This window comes from Emydura macquarii, unplaced genomic scaffold, assembly GCF_026122565.2.
Source record: "Emydura macquarii macquarii isolate MOO-44397 ecotype Brisbane River unplaced genomic scaffold, CSIRO-AGI_Emac_v2 contig_450, whole genome shotgun sequence".
In the NCBI taxonomy this organism is placed as follows: Eukaryota; Metazoa; Chordata; order Testudines; family Chelidae; genus Emydura; species Emydura macquarii.
The window spans coordinates 12,356,847-12,376,730 of record NW_027130587.1 but is presented as its reverse complement, the minus strand read 5'-3'; the positions used below and the strand labels follow the sequence as shown (position 1 = coordinate 12,376,730).

The 19,884-nt window shown below is 37.4% G+C and overlaps 1 protein-coding gene across 2 annotated transcripts in view; it reads left to right on the top strand.

The window, feature by feature from the left end:
- Positions 1–17,742, top strand: part of PAFAH1B1 (platelet activating factor acetylhydrolase 1b regulatory subunit 1) — a 55,058-nt gene extending 37,316 nt beyond the window's left edge. For both annotated transcript variants that reach the window (XM_067538016.1, XM_067538017.1), the window contains 8 exons: positions 984–1,058; positions 2,768–2,974; positions 5,709–5,877; positions 8,414–8,516; positions 9,134–9,362; positions 10,907–11,008; positions 11,657–11,813; positions 13,973–17,742. In XM_067538016.1, coding sequence (XP_067394117.1) covers positions 984–1,058; positions 2,768–2,974; positions 5,709–5,877; positions 8,414–8,516; positions 9,134–9,362; positions 10,907–11,008; positions 11,657–11,813; positions 13,973–14,046 — 1,116 coding nt within the window. In that variant the 3' untranslated portion in view covers positions 14,047–17,742. The remainder of the gene's footprint in view (positions 1–983; positions 1,059–2,767; positions 2,975–5,708; positions 5,878–8,413; positions 8,517–9,133; positions 9,363–10,906; positions 11,009–11,656; positions 11,814–13,972) is intronic.
- Positions 17,743–19,884: the final 2,142 nt, after the last annotated feature.

The following is a 19,884-nucleotide window of genomic DNA, read 5'->3' as shown; positions in this document are numbered from 1 at the left end:
AATCAATGTTCTCAGTGTATCCCTGTTTTAAGAGAAGGAACACTAATGAGCCACTATGAACACTACAAAGACTTAAAATTGCCTTAAAGAGTCTTGAAATACCTTGTTACTCATAGTGAAATTGAGAGAGGCTTTAAATCTTTCTGCTTCAGCCATATGGATTGAGAGCTACTTGAAATGCCTACAATTATTCCATCACTATTTGGGTGGAATCACATGATTGGTGTGGTGTGTAAAGGCCTTTAAACTAAGATGCAGTTGTATTAATCAGTTAAAAATAAGAAACCACCATAGCCTATATATGCAAGCGTGCCTTCTGGCAGCTTGCTGTAAATTTTTAAGCAGTGCAGCAGATGTCTCAAGTTAGCTGATTATGCTTTCAGATATAATGGTAGCACATTTCCTTGGTTGTACATACATACAGATCCATCAGTTTTTGATTGTCTGATCAGAGGATATCAAAAGGTTAGGTAACTACAAAAACCTAATTATCACTAGGTCGCACTTACTCTCCAGTCCACACAATCAACACATCCCTTTCTATCTTTCCTGTTCTAATTGGTGGGGGTTGGTAGGAAAGATAATCAGACAAATAATTATAGTTTCTCAGCTATTCATTGTATGCTCAGTTGAGAGGCTCTCCTCATGAGCCCTAAAAGTAGTGGGGGGTTTTAACAGCCAGAATACAATAATGTGGATGACCTGAGGGGTTGTGTTTGTGGATTTGAATCACAGAAAATCTTTCTTTGGCTAAACATCACTGTTACTTTGTAGCCAAAGTATTTGTGGTATCGGTTTTAAAATAAAATAAATCACGATGTCCATATGGTGACTGAGTTAAGTTGATTAAAAATCAACTGATTCCTTTTCTTTTCTCCCACAAATTACTTAATGTGAATGTTTAGATGCTCTTGAATGTATTATGGCATGTTATGGCTGGTCTCTTAACTACATTATAACAACTTCTTGAATTTCCGTTTCAGAATGAAGAGCTAGATAAGAAGTATGCTGGACTTTTGGAGAAGAAATGGACATCTGTTATAAGATTACAAAAGAAGGTAAATGGGGAAATTTGAGTTTTTCATATTATACAATTGTACAATGAGTAATCTATTTTTAAAAGCAAATTATTAACAATATTCAATAGACTGAAATTGAAGAGAAACTCATATGTATTCAGAGGAAGTGTGGGCTTGTTCTCCAAAAAGTAACCGTATCCAACATGTGACATACTTAGCCTTGAAATGTGGCTTCTATTATCACTTCATCTCCAGCAAAAATATTTTTAACTCTTTTCCTATAGTGGCTTCTCTGACTTCATCTCATGACTCTGCTTCATCTCATAGATTTCTGATGCACTGTGTGAAGATGGTGGGAAAGAAAGAGTGCCCAAAGGCTTTTTGGAAATGCAAAAGATGAATAGTTGTCTCCAAAAAGCTTGCTTAGGTGGGAGAAAGGCAAAAGCTGTGCTGCTAGTCCTTTTTTTTTTTTTTGGCTCTTCAGTTGCAGTGAAGCCATTAGTTCTAATTAAGGTGAAGATTTTTGTCATGGTTATTTTTAGTAAAAGTCATGGACAGGTCACGGGTTTCTGTGCATTTTTGTATATTGCCCATGGGTTTTTACTGAAAATAACTGATAGGTCCCGGGCAATACACACACTCTCAGAAGCCCGTGACCTGTCTGTGACAAAATAGTGGGGGGTGGGGGGACTGAGAGCCCTAGCCCCACTGCGGGAGGAAGAGGGTCCAACAATCGCTACCAGCCTGGTCCCTCTGGTGCTGGGGCTCCGAGCTCTCCCTTGGTGGCAGGAGGCTCTGGGGCTATCCTGTTGCCTGATCCCTGATGCCTGTGTCAGTTCAGAGCTGGGGGGCCGTTGCTGGCAGTGGCTCAGAGCTGCGGACCCTCTGTGGCAGTTGAGTGCTCTGGAACCCTTGCCGCCTGTGGTGGCCGAGAGCCCCCAGGTCTCTGCAGCCCCCAGAAGCTGACGGCTTCAGCCCCATTTCCCCAGGGCATGGGGCGGAAGCTGAAGAGGATAATTTCACAGAGGTCTCTGGAGTCACGGAATCTGTGACAGGTTTGCAGCCTTAGTTCTGATCCAATAGTTTAGACTATTAGAGTAAGTGGTTCTAGTGCAAACATGCTTTTGGTACATGTGCACAATAGGGCATCCATGGGCATCTAGTGTATTAAAAGCATCAAAAATACCATGTTAGCAGCAGACAGTACCAACTTTAGGGGTTAACATTGTAGGATTTTACTGAGCTTTTAATATTCTTTGTCCTTGAATGCATGCACACTCTATCTGTAAATCCCAGGATTGTCTTTGACTAATTGTCCTTGGGCTATGTGAAGATTTTCTATAGTAAAATTACCTGTCGATAGTTTGCCAAAAGATGGTTCACAAAATTTAATAACTTGAAGTTACTTCCAATCAGTTTGAAGTAGTGAACTTCCCTATATGGTAGAGCTGAATGACTTTGCATGATAGTCCCCTTCCCATGTAAAACCTCTGGGGAAACATTTTGGGTTCAAATCAAGTATTACTCAGATTCCTTTACAAGGAAACTTGTTTCATTGTATTTTAGGAATGGCCAGAGCTACTGGAGGTCAGCAACTTGCTCTCCACCTAAGAGAGAAGCAAAATATTATATATCCAAAGCCACTCAGAAAGTTTAACTTTTTAATAATGACCCATGCAGATTAGTTAGATATTGCTGTAGAAGATGGTAGAGAAAATTGATCTTTTTTTAAATCCCATAAATCTCAGGTTATGGAACTAGAATCTAAGCTAAATGAAGCAAAGGAAGAATTCACATCAGGTGGACCTCTTGGTCAGAAACGAGACCCTAAAGAATGGATCCCTCGTCCTCCAGAGAAGTATGCATTGAGTGGACATAGGAGTCCTGTCACACGAGTAATTTTCCATCCAGTTTTCAGTGTTATGGTCTCTGCTTCAGAGGATGCTACAATAAAGGTAAATGTTTGCTACAGAAACTTATGATGGGCTAAGCAAATCATTTTGAGATAGTGAAGGATATGTGCCCCCTATACACATGCATTCTTGATTCAAGGTTTATCTACTTCATAGCATCCCTATAACTTTAATATTGATCATAGTCTGTGTGGTGATATTCAGATTTTAGTCTGCTGGCCCAAGTGATGCCTTCAAGTCGTCTTTGGGGGTTTCTCTTGGGTCAGAAGAAACATTTGGAAGCTGTCGAGACCCCAAGTATGGATTTAGGTACTGGGCAGAATATTAAGGTATAAACACTCTTGAAGAAGGAGAGTAGTCAAAGATTAAGGAAGATGTCGGATATAGAAGTGTGTGGTTGGGTTAAGAGTATGAGATGTTGAGAAAGATAGAGAAAAGACCATCTCAGAAGGTTCATCGAAGAATGATTTTTTTGCAGGCTACGTTTAAATGAACCCTGAACTTTAAGGCTCCCTCTCTCCCCTACTGCTTTTTAGTGTAGAAGGATTGATATCTTTTACTTCATATGTAATACTCACGTAGCCACCAATTGATGTTTTCAGCATACGTTCTCCTAAAAAAATTTGTGGGAAACGGAAGATAGCATGTGTGTGTGGAAAGGTTTAGTCTTCCAGTACTTCTAATATGATTTTTATTAAGATCTTCGTAGCCCTTGCTGCAGATGGTAATGCCCCATATGACTCTCTTGTGGTAGGCGGGTGATTTGTCCATTTGGCGTCCTAATTGTAAAAAAATATTTGTGTAACTGATTTATTCATGGAATGAAAACATACGCTTCCACTTGGCTACAAGCCCAGAGGACTATCTCCTTGAGTATTTGCTAGGGGATTAATTTAACTTATGCATGAATCAAGACTACCCTGGAGCTGATGCTGCTTTGGAAATGGATGAAAGAGTCCTACTGACTTAGACAGCTTAGGTAACAAATACAAAGAAATACTGAGCAACCTCTGGTGATGCAGGATACAACAAAGATTAAATTGAAACCATTTTGCATTGAGTTTAACCAACTATCATGACATTTTTGGAGTAACCGCATGTGGATTCTGCTCACGATGTCCATGTGCCCCAGCACATGAGTTTGGAATGTTTTCACCAGCAGAGTGTCTAGGGGTTGTGTATGCCCCTTGCATGCCCTCACAACATCCAATCCCCAGCTGCCACTCAGTTCCTTTGAACCACCTTAGGCAGTGAGTCAGAACAGCATAGTATCCTTCTGTAGTAATCTTGTTACTTAGTAATTAGTTTGGTAGGTATCTAGTTACTTGTAGGTGTACTTGTTACTGTTTCCTTTAGCTTATTAACAGTAGGTCAGCCAAAAAAAAAAAAAGCACAAGATTCCAGTTTATAGCAGAACCTAGATTTCCAGGCTCCAAGACATGCTGCTCTTGCAGGAGGTGGCAGATGGGGGCAGGATTATTTCTCTAACAAGGTCAGCTAAAACTGTTAACAAAGGCATGTATGAATACCATTTAAATGTTACTGGGAAATATAAATTTTTGTTTCATTAAACTCATATCCTTCACTTTCTTCACCAGCTAAGAAGAAATTTAGCTGGTGCGTGCTGTTCTTTAATTCAAACTAGTGCCATCTGTCACTTTTCTAAACTGGCATTATCACTTGTGTTAAGACATTCAGTAATGGTGGAGAGCTAGATAAGTGCAAAGCATGTTTTTGTAGGTCCAGCATAAATCATGGCTATTCTTAATTTTGTGTTGCAGCCTTAGAAACCAGGTCAGATCAGAAATTAAGCCTTACAATATCTGTGACCACAGTCACCTCTCATTTTACTTGTAGTATTAAATAAGGCTAATGATTTTAAAATCAGATGTTTTCACGCTTCTAAATATTATAAAATGAAACTCTTAATTTAGTTGATCTTCAACTAGATTGTGATGAGGCCAGTGTCATTAAAGAAATTAACGTCTGTAGTAGCTTGTTTCTTTCAGAGTGAAGTAGCTTTATTATGTTCATGATTAGAGTGTTGACAAGTAATAGTGTGAATACTCCATTTTCACCTCTTAATTAGATCAGTTATTTACCACAAATGTTTCATATTTCTATTGACCTGTGTCCTTACTGATGCAAGATTCTATTTATTGAATATTACATTTTGGAAGTGACCTCAGATCATCTTCCCTAACCTGACCGAGTTGCTGCATATTTCAGAGTTCATACCGTGGGGAAAGTGTTGACCATATGATAAACAGCCCCCAATAATTATTGGAGGCACATAAATGCTTAGAAAAGGGGCATGGTATAAGAACACTGGCAAGGGTTTGAGAAAGTGGGATGAAAAAGGGGGAAGGAGAAAAGGACTTGGCATATATATTTATGGACTGCTCTACCTAATTGGAATTTTACTAGCCACATGATCTCTTATCTTACCAAAAATTTTTTTTTTTTTTTTATGCTGCGTCCTTAAAAAGCCATGAAACTTTTCCTGCTCATGTTGTAGAGGTGTGACCGTTTGCATTAATTTATTTGAAATCTGGGAAGTGCGCCTATTCTTTAAATATAACTTAAAAAGTAATTAAACCATATTTAGTGCACTTATTTTCCTCCACTGCTTGGCTTTTCTAGGGCAGTCTCTTTGTCTCCTGCTCAAGTTAATTATTGAACAAGGTGCCAGACTGGCCTGCCAAGTGCAAATGTAAGGCTGGAGAACATGAAGAGTGATAGGCTGGTGTTAACAAATTTTCTGTTCACTTGTCAGGTCTGGGATTATGAGACAGGCGATTTTGAACGAACCCTTAAGGGACATACAGACTCTGTGCAGGATATTTCTTTTGACCACAGTGGCAAACTCTTGGCCTCCTGTTCTGCTGATATGACCATTAAACTATGGGATTTCCAGGGTTTTGATTGCATCAGAACCATGCATGGTAAGGAGACTGATTTAGTGATCTATAAAATGAAGATAAATCAATTTAATTATTTTTAATCCAGCAAACTGCTGATGTGAGAAGGGATATAAAATCAAAATACTAGAAGTTATCTTTAACCCTTTGAGTGCCTTGTACGCAACTGTATTCTGCCCCATCACTAATTGTAAATGCATCTGTAATCTGCTCTGTATGAGATGGTACTAGAAATAAAACATCTGTAGTGGTAGTTCAATGAAATGGAGATGGATGGCTTTAGTACTTGCTATTTCCAGAGCTTGATAGATGGGACCATCCCAAAAGAGAATGGGGTATAAAATATTTGTACAGCTTGGTACATGTGGGAAGAATAAAAGTGTTTTTTTTTTTTGCTGTTTTGCTTGTATACTAAATCTGTTTTTTATGGGAATCTCTTGCTCCACATTTTCTTGTTTTGCATTAACATGCTCCCTGTTCTAGGCCTATAAATTGTGTATGTAAATTGTGGGTTCCTTGTACAATGGTGAATGAACACTTGCCCAGTCTCAGAATTTGAGTCCCTGGCATGGCTCACTAAATTCAAAGATAAAAAGGCACATGTGTGAGGTTAATTGATTGTGGGTGTGGGGAATATAAAGGCCACCCCTGCGGTTTTTAGGAAGTTCAGAACAATTCTGGTTTGGATTACACTTTGTATTTTTTTAATCCTCTGACATTTAAGGACTCTTGCATGTGAACGTGATTTTTTAAGTATTCATATTCTGCTGCTTCATATCAAGATAATCCTCTATTTTGTGATATTGTTGTTAGTTGTATTAGAAATGAATGATCAGCAGTAGATAATCTTTTTTAAGAAACAAAGTTTATATGCAAAAGTATGCTGAAGAACAAAAGAAGAGAAAGTGTTAACTGCCCAGAGTCTTCAGTGAAGCATCTGCTGCTCTTTAAGCACCACTGAGTCATTCAGCAGTAGGTGAATGCGGCCTGTTCACCTTAAGTGGGCCACGGAGAGTACATGTCACTGTCTTTTTTTTTTTTTTCTTTGCTATGCTAATGATCCTTGGTTACTGCAGTGTTTCAGCACCTTGATACATATATCCCACCTGTAGGGTGTTATATTTGTTCATAAACTATATTCTGTGAGTTATAACATGGGTATGGATGAAATGGCTTCACTGTACACTTTGCAATTTCATTTTGTTTCAACTTTTTCTTTGTTTCCTTTTTAAAATGACCATTTAAATGGATATCACTTTGATGAAGCAGTATGAAGTACAGAAAGTATACGAAAAAGTAGCATCCTCTTATCCTTTTGATGTACATTATTATTGTCCACTGAAGTGGTTAATTTTTTTAGTGGGAGTTTAAAAAGTAAATCTTGCAGAATTTAAGCCTGTTTCAGTTGGTGTTCATGTTTTATTCGTAAATATCTGGTATTCAAAAGATTATGTAGTTGCCACTAAAACCTCCTTGTTAGTAGCATATAGCTTTTCGGGAATACTAGAATTTCATATTTACATAGGAGGTTGCTTAAATTAATTCCTTTAAACTGCTGCCCTGAGATTATTCAAATGGTACCCAAAGCATTAGAAATATTAACTTCTGCCCCAACACCTTAACTAGAGGCAGTATTCTTTCTTTCTTTAGTTATTTTGCATTTATCTTAAGTGTTTAATTACCTCTGCATGAATGAACAAATGTAAATTGTTGATATGGTCAAAGTTTTTTTTATTGGACTTGTCAAAACAATACATAAAGCTTTTCTGGATGAGATTTGTGTTAAAATTATTTCAGCAGAATTTACTAGTACTTTCCATTATTAATGTATTGAAATATTTCTTGTCTGGAAAATGTTGCCTTCCCAAAACACATTCACTAAACCCTTGAGATACCTGGAGGTACTTTGTCAGATAGATGGTGTAAATGAAGCCAAGAGGTGAAACTACATATCCAAGGTCACAGTGAACCTGGAAGAGCAGGGATCAGAATGGACTTTTTTCTGACTCCATCCTGATTCCATTCCTAGACCATCAGTTATGTGGGTCTCAATAGTACAGTTGTTGTACTAAAACTAATACCTAGAATGAGGCACTCTTGAAAGGTTTGATCTGATAATTGTGTTAAGTCCCTGAATGAGGATTGTCATTCACTTCTTGTTCTTGCTCATTTGGTGAAGACTTGAGTTATTTTCCTTCAAAGTTTTCTTTCCAAGAAACATGGTGTTTGTGTCTTGCAGAATTTGTAAACAATGGCTACCCTGTAATGCACACCAAATGTGTATGTAGAAGTAATTACAAAAGGGAGTGAGGCTAATGTTTTAACACTTGGTTTAATGCCCTAACGCTGCTATCCAGAAACTCTTTACATGGTACTGCAGATGCATTGAAATCTTACTTAGCTCATAAAATACCCCCATAAGCTTATGTATTAAGATTCTCCCATAAAATATGTAGTACACTGTAGTTTAATTTCTCAAGAGCATTGAGTATTGGATTGCTCATGCATTGTAATGCAGTGTGTCAGAGCACCACTTAATACAAGCTTGATTTGTTTTTAGGTCATGATCATAATGTTTCTTCAGTAGCCATCATGCCCAATGGAGATCACATAGTCTCTGCCTCAAGGGATAAAACTATCAAAATGTGGGAAGTTCAAACAGGGTAAGTATAGTTCTGGTTAAAAAGCATCCATACCAAAAAGAAATACTGTATACCCTTTGTAAAAAGTGTACCATATACCCCTCGAATGTCATGCCAGCATACCCTTTGAATTGTATGCCTTGGGACTGACTGCCATGGGATGTGTTCTTAAGTGACTGACTGGGCCCCAAAGTTCCAGTAATCACATCTCTCTCCCTATCCGTATGCTTTAAACTCATAAAATGAAATATTTCTATATTCTCTTTAAATCTCTCCAGATGTGTTTTTAAAAAAAGCCTAGTATTTTAACCAGATTACTTTAATTTTCTCAGCACTAGTTTTTCTCTAGGCCTACTGTTTTACTACTTTTATATTTCTTTCCTTCCTATCTGCTTATTTTAGTTGCTTTTTTTCCTCTAATCTAGTGACCTTTCTATCCATGAATTTTAAACTCTTCTAGAGCCTTTTCCATTTTGCTTAGCCAGCATGTTGATATTTCAATAGAACAGTAGCCCATCTTATAGTCATAGCCACTTTGGCAATAGACCCAGTGTCCCTAAACCAAAAAAAACCATGTACACCAGATTTTTATAGCAACATGCTTGGACTGATTCATAACTTGCCTTTATGTTTGATAGTTACTGTGTGAAGACTTTCACGGGGCACAGAGAATGGGTGCGCATGGTGCGACCTAATCAGGATGGCACCCTGATTGCCAGCTGTTCTAATGACCAGACAGTGCGTGTTTGGGTGGTAGCAACAAAGGAATGCAAAGCTGAGCTCAGAGAACATGAGCATGTGGTAGAATGCATTTCTTGGGCTCCTGAGAGCTCCTACTCCACCATATCGGAAGCTACAGGATCCGAGGTAAGCATAAAAGAGAGTACAACTCTTTCCTTATGGTCAATGCAAATACAATACAAAGACAACTGTCTAAAGGTTTTGGAGTATTAAAAGTAAATGCCTAATCTAGTAAACCTTTCTTATAACATTTGGGTGCAGAGGATATATGAAAACACATTGGGATGTTGTTCCTATCAGTGCCACTTCCTGAGCTCCCCGGTTCTAGTGCCATTTCCATCAAACTTTCTTTGTAAATTCAGGAGCTGTCTGTGAACTTGCTATCAGAAGGTCAAGGTGGTGGCAAGTTCCTTTTGCTTTTGTGGAGAAAGGTGAGCTGCTCAGCTTTTAAGAAGGTCTATTGCCCAACCTGCAAGGGATATGAAAAGAGAGGGTACATTTTCGTAGTTAATGCAATTCCTTTCATCACTTAGAGGGCATTCAAGAAGTGGTAGGGAAATTGGAATGAAAAAGCAAGCTGCCCACTAAAAAACTGTGGGGACTTCCTTTTGAGGAACTTTGACTTGAATGTCCTGGTACACAAGAGATTCTCACTTTTTTCCCCATATGCCCAAAGTCTATATTTTAGAAGCAAATCTTCAGTAAGAAAGGTTTGTTCAGAGTTTGTACAAACCACTTTTAAGGGTGACCTAAAATGTGACGGTCCAGCTACTGCATGGAAGAGATCATTGATGGTGGCTGTTAGAAGTTCCTTTTTATTTAGGTGAAATAAAGGAAGCCGTATACAAATGTAAGCTATATAGCAGCTTGTCAAAATGACAAGTTTGGACAAATGATGTCACTCAAGCTGATTTTATTCACTTCTTAAAAACATTTAATATCATAATTTTTTAAGTAAATTCCAAATGTTAACTGGTTTCCTCCTGCCATGGTACTTATCTAAAGCAATGTTCTCTCCTGCCCTCTTGTGGATTGTCAAGCAGAATGTATGTAGGTAATCTAGCTTTGAAAAAGAAGCAAGCCAATGTATTAGGACTGAAATGTCTTTCAACTGTGCAGCTAATAACCAAAACTTGCATTGATATTTGGGACTGGTACTAATGAAAATAAATGCACACCGAGTAAGAGTTTCCCAAGAGTATTACTTCCCTATATTCCGAATCTTCAAATTAATGAATTGAGAGTATGTCTTGATGGTCTAATTGTTCCCTTTAAACATGTTTGGAGTTCCCTTGTGGTGTTTAATTATTGCACTCCTACTGGAGTTAGATCTGAGGAAGCATCAGGCTATATCCACCAGTATGTTAAATGAGAAGGCCCAATCTTTCTTACTTTGAGAAAGGACTCCATTATTCAGTCTCCTAAATGAAAACTTTGTTTGGGTTGTTAGGGAGGGAAACTTTCAGGTCTGTTTTTTGCTGCATACAACAATTCAATGCTTGTGCTTTTTCCTATTAAGTTTAGTAACAAACTCCTGATCACTTTTGTTTTAACCATGTCAGACAACAATCCAGTTTCCATTTAATTAGAAATATCACTTAAATGGGGGTTTAATTTGAAAGGTCTCTGCATATTTTTCTTGCATAATTTAAGTTTGTTTGTTTCCATAGACTAAGAAGAGTGGTAAGCCTGGGCCTTTCCTGCTGTCTGGATCCAGAGACAAGACCATTAAGATGTGGGACATTAGCACTGGCATGTGCCTTATGACACTTGTAAGTTGTGTTTTTTCTGTACTGCAGACATAATATTACTTTAGTCGGTAACAGAATGAAATGATCTTAAATGTGAATTTGGAACTTATAAGCCACCTCTCCTTTTAAAAGCTTCTGTGATGCTAGATTCAATTAAATAAATTATTAAAACAAAATACACAACATAATAGCATCGGTATTTGGATTTTGTTAGGATCATTAAGAAGTAAAATACAATATTGTTGGTGGAAGAAGCATAGATTCTGGAGTACTATTGTATGGTTATGTGACATCGGGAATATTGGTTCACTTCATGAAACTGTACGCTTAACGTTTTGTCTAAATTCTGCCCTACATAAACGTCTCTTGTGGTCCAGCAAATTCAAAAGTGAAATCAAGTGATTTGCTGTGTTTAGGCTGCTGATGCAAACACGTGTTATCAAGGCTGGGATGAAAATTGGTAAAAATATCTGACACTGAACATACTAATGCTGCTGTTTTGTTGTTTCCTGGGACGGACAAGAAATGTTGGATGGGTTTTAAGAAAATAGACTAGCATTCTGGAAGGAAGAAATAGCGTTATTCCATATTGACATCTTCACAGTTGAAATACTTTAAAGCAGGTCTAGAGAAAATGTAAGAACTTTCTTATGTCTGCTTGTTCATAAGGTGGGCCATGATAACTGGGTACGTGGCGTTCTGTTCCATTCTGGAGGGAAATTTATTTTGAGCTGTGCTGATGACAAGACCCTACGTGTCTGGGACTACAAGAACAAACGATGTATGAAAACTCTTAATGCGCACGAACACTTTGTTACCTCTTTGGGTATGTATTGTTCTCTGCTTACTGCGGAACACAGAACCAAAGCTACCAACTTTCTGCACTTTCACTCTTTGCATTCTAGGCACAGAACTATCCACCCTGAAGACTTAAATACAGTACTCAAAGGAATAACAGTAATAAAGTGTGCTTTACATGGAAGGCCTTTTGGCACACACCTGAGCTGCTTCTGTAGTTGCAGTTCATGCACTGTTCACAAAGCTGTGCTCCCATCAGTGATGCACATTTATTCCAAAAGCCTATTTAATTTTAAGGTACCTCAGCGATATGGTATTACAGGGAGAAAATCTGGTAGAAAAGATGTGTCCTATTCCAGATTTTTGTAGGATTAGTTAGTTATATTTAAAACAAACCCGTATGTATGCTCAGTCTTTCACTGGTTCAGATGGCTCTTAGGCTGATGGTTGACAACAAGTTCCATTTGATGACCATTCACTTATGTAGTATCATACCAGTTTTTAGTGGATAATGATCCCATCAGAAACCACCCCTCTCACTGATTGAGTTTCAGCAAACAAGCCAGAGAGTGGTGTACATATTATAGTGAGTCTCCATGCCACTTCTGTTCCCTTCAAATCAGGGTTGAAGCAGGTTAGTGAAGTACTGTGGGGAATTACTTCAGCCACCTGTGCTGTCTGTCCTACACATGAAAAACTTTAACTTGCAATGTCATCAGTCTGAAACGTTTTACCAGTGGTGTGGGGGTGGCAATTGTGTGTACAGTGTATTAAAAATAGCTGTTCTTTTAAATACTTTACTTTGTGTGCATATGTGCTCTTGTTTCCTGCTAATTAGCATTAGCTCTTGGATCTTTTTCCCAAAAAAAGTTAAAATACTATCCAGACAAGAACACAATAGTGGCTGGATTTATCATAGTCTCTTATCTCTAGTTCTGGTGTGTTTTTTCTGTAGTCTTTGGAATTTTTTTGTTTCTTTTTCTAAACCCCCTCTGTCAAGGTAGTGATGGGCCTGAAACTTAGGCCATTAAATATTTGTGTTAATTGTGATAAACACTTGAGGTCAGGCTTTCTGTATGCCCAGGGGTTTTACTGCTAATTCAGGAGTAAGTCAATAGGGAAGTAAAGAAAAGGTGAGGGTTAGATACATTCAAGTTGTAAATGTTAGATGAATTTGAAATCTACAGCACCCACTTTTTAAAGATTTACTACTGTTTCTTAATTGTTCAGTGATGAAGTCTTCAGCTAGTCCTCCCAATACACTTTTTTGTCCATCAGTTGACCTTACCAGAAGTTGATTAGAGGGTTTATAATGCCTCTTCTCTGATTCCCATGAAAAGCAGTCCTCCCTTTTTTAAGCCTGTGAAACACACACACATCCATTCCTGGTCAGTACTAAAACTGTCTACTCCAGGAATAAAAACGTATGTGCTGATGTCTGAACTCAAACATTTTGATCAGTATGAAGTTACTTAACTGTGTTTTCAATTTGTAGCCAAAGGGCATGAGAGCAGAGCGTACTTCCATTTGATAGCAATGTGACTACTTAGTACACTTTATTATGCTACAATCTTCATATAACCATACATTTACACAACTTCCTAAAAAAAATAGAGTAAGACATTTTTCCTGCGCCACAGAATTTATCTAAATGTTAATAAGAGCCATACCTTTCAATATGAAAGGGGAGAGTTTTTTTCCTTGAGGGAATTGAGAGAACAATGCTGGTGTTCTCTCATCTCAACAGCCACTGGGTGGGGAGTGCTCATAGATTCAGAACATAGTTCCCTGTAGCAGAACTCCAGAAGATTTGCACCTTTTTTAGAATATGTAGAGTATGCTTTTTGGTTGAAATTCTGTTGCAAGACCCTCTAACTTCGTGTTTCCGGTAACAGTTTAACACTTGCAGTGATAATTCTGACTACCATCATCACTCTAGGGAACACTGCTTAGGCTTATTATGGTTTTGTGTTGCAGTAGTGGTCAGGAGCCCCAGTGATGAACCCTGATTCTGTTGGGTTTGTACAGTGCCTAGCATAACAAAAGATGTCCTGTACCCCAAAGAGCTCTCTCTCTCCTTGACCTTTATAGCATTATTATGCCTTTTTGGGGAGGGGGAGGTATTTTTGACGGGAGGGAAACGCTATAAATTGCTGCATTCATTTATTGAGTTTCTCTTTCTCACAGATTTCCACAAGACAGCACCATATGTGGTTACTGGCAGTGTAGATCAAACAGTAAAAGTGTGGGAATGCCGTTGATTGAAGTCACATTTGACCGACCCCCTTTTCCTTTGGATGCACTCAGATACCATGGTTATCCATTGAGCTCTGTTTAAATAAATATTGTCCTTTCATGTAAATTATTCTGGATGTAGATTGAGCTTATTAAATGTTACACACAAAGTATTCATGCATGGTGAATCCAAATTGTATACTGTAAATTTACATACGTTGTCTAGAAGTACCATAGGTTTAAGAACATGGGCTGGCATTGGTCACATCAGACCTAAGAAGGCAGAAGTTGGATAACTGAAATAGGGCACTTAACTGAATAGCTGACAGTGTCGTTCTGTGTTGGATAATTATACCTGTTTTTCTTTCTACTGTCTGTTGGTGCCTGACTTGGTGACCTCATTTGAGAGAAGTTTTGTAGGGCTCTTTCAGAAATGTGTATCATATAACATCACTTAAGTGTGCTTAATAAATCTTCTCTAAAGATACTAGATAATAAGGTTGCAATTCAGAATCTTCTGAACCTTATATGTAATTAATGGGAATTAATTAAACTTGGGAATATATGTCATGACACATTCGCCAACTCAATAGAACACATTTGTTTTGGCCTCCAGTCTCGCAAAGGGTGGTGTATTTATATAAACAAATTAACTTCTAAATCTGAAATAAGAGAACACATCTTAGTAGCAGCTGATCTGATATATTTTATTTGGTCATTCAGTGGTTAAGCTATACTGTAAAACTTTAAGCTTAATGTTTTTCATGCTAGACATACTTTCAAGAAGAGTCCTCCTTCTTAGTAGAACTTAATGATCTAATTTTCATCTAGAGCTTAATCTCCCCAGTGAATACATTGTGGTACCAACTTACTGTTTGGTTTTGACATGGCTTATTAGGAAAGTGCAATGCCCAGTACACAATATCAAAGTACATATCCTCCCCCCCATATTATAAGTGGGGGGAGGAGGACTGAAGAATCCCTGTGTATTACCCCAAGCCCTTCTGAAACTGTGAGGTAATATAACACACAACAAGATTTAACATAGCTTGCATCAAAATTTACTGTGGTCTGTTTTGAGAAATTAGGGTACAGTATTCAAATTCTTTAAATAAAGCACTGAAATGGATCTGATTGTAGAGTGGTGGACTCCATTACAGATTTTGATACAAGCGTCTACAAATAATTTTCACATTTATAGCCTTCTAATGAGCTGCCCAAATGTGGGAATGATACTATCAAGTAAACGTTAAAAACCAAACAAAATCTTAGTTTGACTTGATTAGTATATCCATTTCAGGTAGAAATTTTAATTTGCAAATCCCTAAAATTACATATTTTGATCTGAAATGAATGAAAATATCCAATTAATATTTTAATCAGCATTTTTGTGACAAATTCCATTGTAGATAATTAAGAATTCCATTACTTATCTAACCAAGTCTTTTTAAAAATCCAGTTTAAAATTTGCAATCTAATGAAGTACCAGTCTGACATTTTAATAGGTGAATTTATTCTGTGCATTGTTTTATTCATTTTGTTTACATGGCTTTTAAAACCTGTCCCTTTTTAAAGAATGATTCAGTGGAAAGCATTGGATTGGAGGATATACATAAACTAAGAAAAATGGTGAGTGGTTAGATAATTCCCTACAGTCACACACAGGGTCCATAAAACCACCAGGAGTTGGATTCTGATATTGGTTCCTTGCATAAACATGCCTCTGGCGGAGGGGAGGAAACTTGAGTGTTAATGTGTGTTAATGAGTGTTTGGAAGGCAGATGAAGATGGAGGCTAATTCCTTAAATCTAGTGGTTTATATCATACAGGATAATGTTTTCTACAGTAAAAAATACACAAATTTGAAGTTATTTTTGCTTAAGCTGTTTCGACTGGAATAACTTGCTGCTATTTATTTGTCCTGTTTTGAGGTGGTGCATTTTAAAATTCCTTTATACATCTGCAACTGTACAGTAGTACTGCATTTTAATTCCTGATAGGATCTAGCAACTTCAGTTATTTAAGGGTAAAATAAACCACACACATGTACATAATTCATAAACATTGATTAAAGGTACCTATTATGTGGAAGTTGTGCACTGCAATTCTTTCCCTGTAGCATGCAATGATTTACAGGGACAAAGAGGAACTAAAGTTTTGTAAGCAGCATTTTATTTACTTGAGAAAGTGAAACATCCTGCTGAGTACTTAAACTTACAAGAACTCAATTTGCAATTGTCTCCTTTAATAAGCAGTGAATAATCTCAGGGATGGTCCTAAAATGGATCAAAAGTTAAAGCCCTGTTTTTAGACAAAAAAAGTGAAAGCTACAACACAGGAGTTGGATTTATAAGGGTTTCCGGCAGTGTAGACTCTTGATATTACACTGTTGATCTTTTTCATGGTTTTCAATGTTTTCTGTCAGCTGTCTAATCCTGTGCCTTTCCTGTGATAAGTACAATGATGAGGTTACTGGTTTGGATTGTAAAAGGAATTTAGTGGAGTGTTTAGAGATTCACTGCTTTGTCACTTTCCTTACTAAAATTGGCGTTATTTAAAATCAAACCCGTAGTCCTACATTCCCAAATAGACAAATATGGATTCTTTGTTCAAACGAATGAGAACAGACAGACATTCCAGTGCCACTCTAACTTTCTGTGCCCAGGAAATCCTAGATGCATTCTTGAAAGTGCAAAATTCATTGTGGTTTAGACATAATCTGAAAGTTGATGTTTTATAGCCTCTTGCACTTTAGAAGATTAAAAAGCCGTCCTGCTTTTGTGTATGGTGTGACCAATGATGTGCCCAGGGCACTAATTAAAAAGAAAAAAAAACAAAACAAAACTAGTTGCTAGCAAGTTGTCCAGGGGCTGTGGAGCACTGTAGTGGTTTTGAAAGCTCTGGCTATAGACTCACCAAGCCCAGTCTACTTACATTGTCAGTACCCTGCTTCTTCTGTTTGCCTCCTTCTGTTTTTGTGAACTGCCTGGTAATATCACTCTTAAATAGCTTTTATGTGGGGACAAAAGCTATTTAAAAGACAAAATATATATTTTTTGTTGACCGTGGTGGCTTGATAATCCTTTAACAATTTGAAGAAAAAAAATTGCTGAATGGAATGAAGGAAAAAGGCACTTAGATTGACTCATTCTCTGTCCAGCTGTACATAAAGTCCAGTGTATTACAAAGAAAACTAGTTACTTCAAAGAAACATCTCCATTAGTGGAGAAAAACTACATGTAAAAATGGTAGGGAAAAACACTTGAGGGATGGAGGAGGGTGAGCTGGATTTACAAGTCACGACTGGATTTAACTGGCCTTTTTATCTTTCCACTGTGTCATGTAAGTAGCTGCTTTCTTGTCCTACCTATCCTTCAGGCTTCCCCAAGTTCATTCTGAAGATAAGTTAGTGAAATATTCAAGTTTAGAATTTGATCCTGACATTGACATGAAGGCAAACATCAATTTTTTTCATAAGAACAATGTAGAGGTTGCAGTTGGAGAAAACAGTTCCCAAGCTGTAGGAGTTAACTGAAGATATTGACACAATAATTAAAAAAAAAAAAAAAAAATCAGTAAAGGAATGTATATAATACTGCTCTGTGTTTTACAGTAAGATTTGTTGCTCTCAGACTGTGTAAAACAAAATTTATTCATGTTTTCTGCATATTAAAAAAATCTTATTGTACCAATTGGTAAACTATTAAATGCATATAAAACTAGATGTGGTTTTTGTTTCCTTGAATGCAAGAATTAAAACCTTTTTTGGATAAAAGCTGTAGGTTCACCCTTCAGATTTTACTCCACACTTTTTTTAAAATTAACTTTTTAAATCCATTCCAACCAGAAGTGTGTAAATATTTCAAGTTGATTAGTATGTTCTAAGTTCATTAACTGAATATGTACATGAGAATCTTGGGTCTAAGTGATGCAAACTGAAAATTGACTGACTAGTTCAAGGGAGACAAGGTGGGTGAGGTAATGTATTCAACTAGACCAACTTTTCTGTTGGTGAGAGAGACAAGCTCAACAGAAGTTGATCCAATGAAAGATAGATACTACCTCACCTACCTGGTCTCTCTAATATCCTGGGACTGACATGGTCAGAACAACACTGCGTAGTGAAAGGGAAGCTGTCTAGAATCTTATTTCCCATTATTTTTAGTTTCTTTGCCTCCTAATTTTGTCCTTTCGTATTAAACAAGCATCTGTTCATACAGTGTTTTTAATGGAGCACTTCCTTATTAGTCTTCAGCCTTTGTGATGGTATCAGCACAGCTTGGCTTAAGGTTTGTTGAAATGTCCTTCATGATAGTTCTGTAGCAACAGTACAGAGATATTGCAGTGGCATCTCTCAGCAGTGCTTGCTTGTTGTCTGAGATGAATTTTTGTCTTTGATTTGTCTTGTCAAGAGGACAGTTCCCTTCCACAGATACCAATTTCAAGAGTAGCTGCTTAATTAATGCACCACTCATCCTGGGCTAGGAAGCTCAAACTGAGAAACAGCTTTGTTAGAGAGGACCCAGTGCGGAGAGCTTCTTGCAGAGCAGGACGCTGCGATGTTTAACATACACAAAATGGTAAATGAGTAAGACCCGATTCATTGAAAGAGAAACAATGTGAATCTTTTCAGGCTTGATACGTGCTACATAGGAAACGGCTATTTATACCAAAGTCCAGCCTTCTACAGTGGGAAGAGAGGCTCTGATTGCTATTTCATTGAGAACATCATGCTGCTACTGTTTTCAACACTTCTGAAGTTGAGGATAAACTACAAATGTATCGTTCCACGTGGCTAGAAAGGAAGCTTTTTCCTGTACCAAATCGCACCTCAATCAAGATAGCTTGGCGTTGCTTATTTTGGATTGCTTTTTTAAGAAAAGCATAGTCATGTAAGTGGGGATTTTTCTAGTCCCTAACTGGACAAAGACTAGGTGGTGGTTTACACAGTTCAACTGTAACTTACACTGAATTCTAGGTAGCCATGTAACAGTTTATTGAATACATTGGTCAACTGTATGTTCTCTGCAGTGGAAATGGTCAATAACTGGTGACTGCAAGATCATAATCTAGGAATTTAGTGTAAATCAAAAGAAAATCTATCCTTTGAAATACGGTGGCCTGCTTGATCTCTTCCATAGCATTACATTGTTCATGTTTCATTGTCAGAGTGAGTCGGTATGCAATTTATAATCAATCTTCATCCTAATTTCCTTAGAGTGATTTTGTTTTGAAGAGTAGCTGCTTTCTCACGATTACAAAGAATGTTTCAAAAAGTTGATAGATGCCGGTTATGAGGACCAGCCTCCTACTTACGTATTTTTCTAAATCAGTTTATCGTAGGAGCTGTTAATCTGTGAAGATTATTCCTGGTTTTCCTCTAGCTCAACTTTCTATCACAGTGAAGACTTTGCCTAGGAGTTGCCTATATATATATATATATATATATATATATATATATATATATATATATATATATATATATATATATATATATATATAATGCATGCGCACACACACAATGGGTCAGATGAGGCTTCTTTATTAAAATAATAAATAAAAATTCCAGTTTCCACACAGGTACTCTTCATGTGCTTTAATTGAAGGACTTGGGTATTGCTGTATAGGTTGCTACTTACCTGGCTTTTGTTTCAAATCTGTTTTGAGTTGCATGAAGAGGGCCTATCAGTGGCTGTAGCTGACGCATCCATGTTTGTGTATGTAAAGAAATGTGCTTTGTTTTTGTACTAGAATGAAATTAAAGCCATATAGAAGGTCACAGTGTTTGTAACTTAATAGCAACTGCAGAATTTAGAGTAAATGCAATAATGAAAGGAAAAGCTTCAGTTGAGGAGAGGGAGTGG